General features: G+C 48.1%; 1 protein-coding gene across 1 annotated transcript in view; it reads left to right on the top strand.

Annotated features, from left to right (window-relative positions):
* The window catches only part of LOC141763772 (ecto-NOX disulfide-thiol exchanger 1-like), a 5359-nt gene extending 4181 nt beyond the window's left edge, over nucleotides 1-1178 (top strand). Inside the window, exon 3 of the mRNA XM_074628499.1 lies at nucleotides 468-1178. Coding sequence (XP_074484600.1) covers nucleotides 468-739 — 272 coding nt within the window. The 3' untranslated portion in view covers nucleotides 740-1178. The remainder of the gene's footprint in view (nucleotides 1-467) is intronic.
* The last annotated feature ends 1322 nt before the right edge of the window (nucleotides 1179-2500 follow it).

Raw genomic sequence — 2500 nt, forward strand, 5'->3', positions numbered from 1 at the left:
TAACTTCCTGTCTGGTGGGGTTTAACTTCCTGTCTGTTGGGGTTTAACTTCCTGTCTGGTGGGGTTTAACTTCCTGTCTGTTGGGGTTTAACTTCCTGTCTGTTGGGGTTTAACTTCCTGTCTGTTGGGGTTAACTTCCTGTCTGTTGGGGTTTAGCTTCCTGTCTGTTGGGGTTTAACTTCCTGTCTGTTGGGGTTAACTTCCTGTCTGGTGGGGTTTAACTTCCTGTCTGTTGGGGTTTAACTTCCTGTCTGGTGGGGTTTAACTTCCTGTCTGTTGGGGTTTAACTTCCTGTCTGTTGGGGTTTAACTTCCTGTCTGTTGGGGTTTAACTTCCTGTCTGGTGGGGTTTAACTTCCTGTCTGTTGGGGTTAACTTCCTGTCTGTTGGGGTTTAACTTCCTGTCTGTTGGGGTTTAACTTCCTGTCTGGTGGGGTTAACTTCCTGTCCGGTCTGGTCCCCTCTCAGGATACCGGATGCGTATCGGGTCCAGCACCGATAAGAAGGACTCGGGGAGGATCCACGTGGACTTCGCCCAGGCCAGAGACGACCTGTACGAGTGGGAGTGTCAGCAGCGCCTCTTCGCCCGAGAGGAGCGACACCGCCGCAAGATCCACGAGGACCGGCTGCGACCACCGTCTCCTCCTCCCATAGTGCACTTCTCTGAACACGAGGCGGCCATGTTGGCAGAGAGACTGAAAGGTGAGGACAGAACGGAGTTCAAAATCAGCTGTTTTTAAAACCACGAAACAACATTCAGACATATGGGGAAAATGTACCAATAATTATTAATAAAATATGTGAAAAACAATATGTGAAAAATGTCCCAAAAAAACCAATAAAAATAAAGTTAATATGTGAAAACTAAAGAAAAGATGATCTCTCAGTAAAGACGACTCTGTACCGTTCAGACATGTAGAGTCGTGAATGAAAACACACTGTGGATTAGAATACGTCCACCGAGGCTTCAGGAGGCTTCAGGAGGCTGTTGCTGAGGAATCTGCAGCCGTCGTCATGGATACGATAACGGGGGGAAAAATCAATCACTTTATCAAATACATTATATTATGGTCTAGAATCCTGTTGGTAGAGGTCACCGCTAACAACGCTGCACATCTGTCTGACTGTATCAGCTCACCTGCTGTGAAGCCTGATAACTCGCTGATATGAAGCTGCAGAGTTATTGATATTCATCCTGAACAAACTGCTCAGTTTGTCTCCAGCAGAGTGGAGACGGTGTGAAGCTCCAACAGACCGTGTGTGTCTCTGTGTCTCTGTGTCTCTGTGTCTGTGTGTCTCTGTGTGTCTCTGTGTCTCTGTGTCTCTGTGTCTCTGTGTGTCTCTGTGTGTCTCTGTGTCTCTGTGTGTCTCTGTGTCTCTGTGTCTCTGTGTGTCTCTGTGTCTCTGTGTCTGTGTGTCTCTGTGTGTCTCTGTGTCTCTGTGTCTCTGTGTCTCTGTGTCTGTGTGTCTCTGTGTGTCTCTGTGTCTGTGTGTCTCTGTGTGTCTCTGTGTGTCTCTGTGTCTGTGTGTCTCTGTGTCTCTGTGTGTCTCTGTGTCTCTGTGTCTCTGTGTCTCTGTGTCTCTGTGTCTGTGTGTCTCTGTGTCTCTATGTGTCTCTGTGTCTGTGTGTCTCTGTGTCTCTGTGTCTGTGTGTCTCTGTGTCTCTGTGTGTCTCTGTGTCTCTGTATGTCTCTGTGTCTGTGTGTCTCTGTGTGTCTCTGTGTCTGTGTGTCTCTGTGTCTGTGTGTCTCTGTGTGTCTCTGTGTCTCTGTGTCTGTGTCTCTCTGTGTGTCTCTATGTCTGTGTGTCTCTGTGTGTCTCTGTGTCTCTGTGTGTCTCTGTGTCTCTGTGTCTGTGTCTCTCTGTGTGTCTCTGTGTCTCTGTGTCTCTGTGTCTGTGTGTCTCTGTGTGTCTCTGTGTCTCTGTGTCTCTGTGTCTGTGTGTCTCTGTGTGTCTCTGTGTCTGTGTGTCTCTGTGTTGGTATTTCTTCTTCTATCTGTGTGTCTCTGTGTCTCTGTGTGTCTCTGTGTGTCTCTGTGTCTCTGTGTCTGTGTGTCTCTGTGTCTCTGTGTCTCTGTGTGTCTCTGTGTCTCTGTGTCTGTGTGTCTCTGTGTCTCTGTGTCTCTGTGTCTGTGTCTGTGTGTCTCTGTGTCTCTGTGTCTCTGTGTCTGTGTGTCTCTGTGTCTCTGTGTGTCTCTGTGTGTCTCTGTGTCTCTGTGTGTCTCTGTGTCTCTGTGTGTCTCTGTGTCTCTGTGTCTCTGTGTGTCTCTGTGTCTCTGTGTCTGTGTGTCTCTGTGTTGGTATTTCTTCTTCTATCTGTGTGTTTGTGTATCTGCTGTTCTGACTGCAGAGAGACGCTCAGAGAGCTTCAGACGAGCAGCAACACAGAAACGATTTTATTATTTTAACTCGTCGTCCGTCCTCAGCATGTTGGGGACAGGTGGAGTCCTTCTCGTCTGGGTGGACATTAAACTCTCCTGACGGTGTTTCATGAAGCAGAT

The sequence above is a fragment of the Sebastes fasciatus genome, unplaced genomic scaffold, assembly GCF_043250625.1.
Source record: "Sebastes fasciatus isolate fSebFas1 unplaced genomic scaffold, fSebFas1.pri Scaffold_382, whole genome shotgun sequence".
NCBI classification, from domain to species: domain Eukaryota; kingdom Metazoa; phylum Chordata; class Actinopteri; order Perciformes; family Sebastidae; genus Sebastes; species Sebastes fasciatus.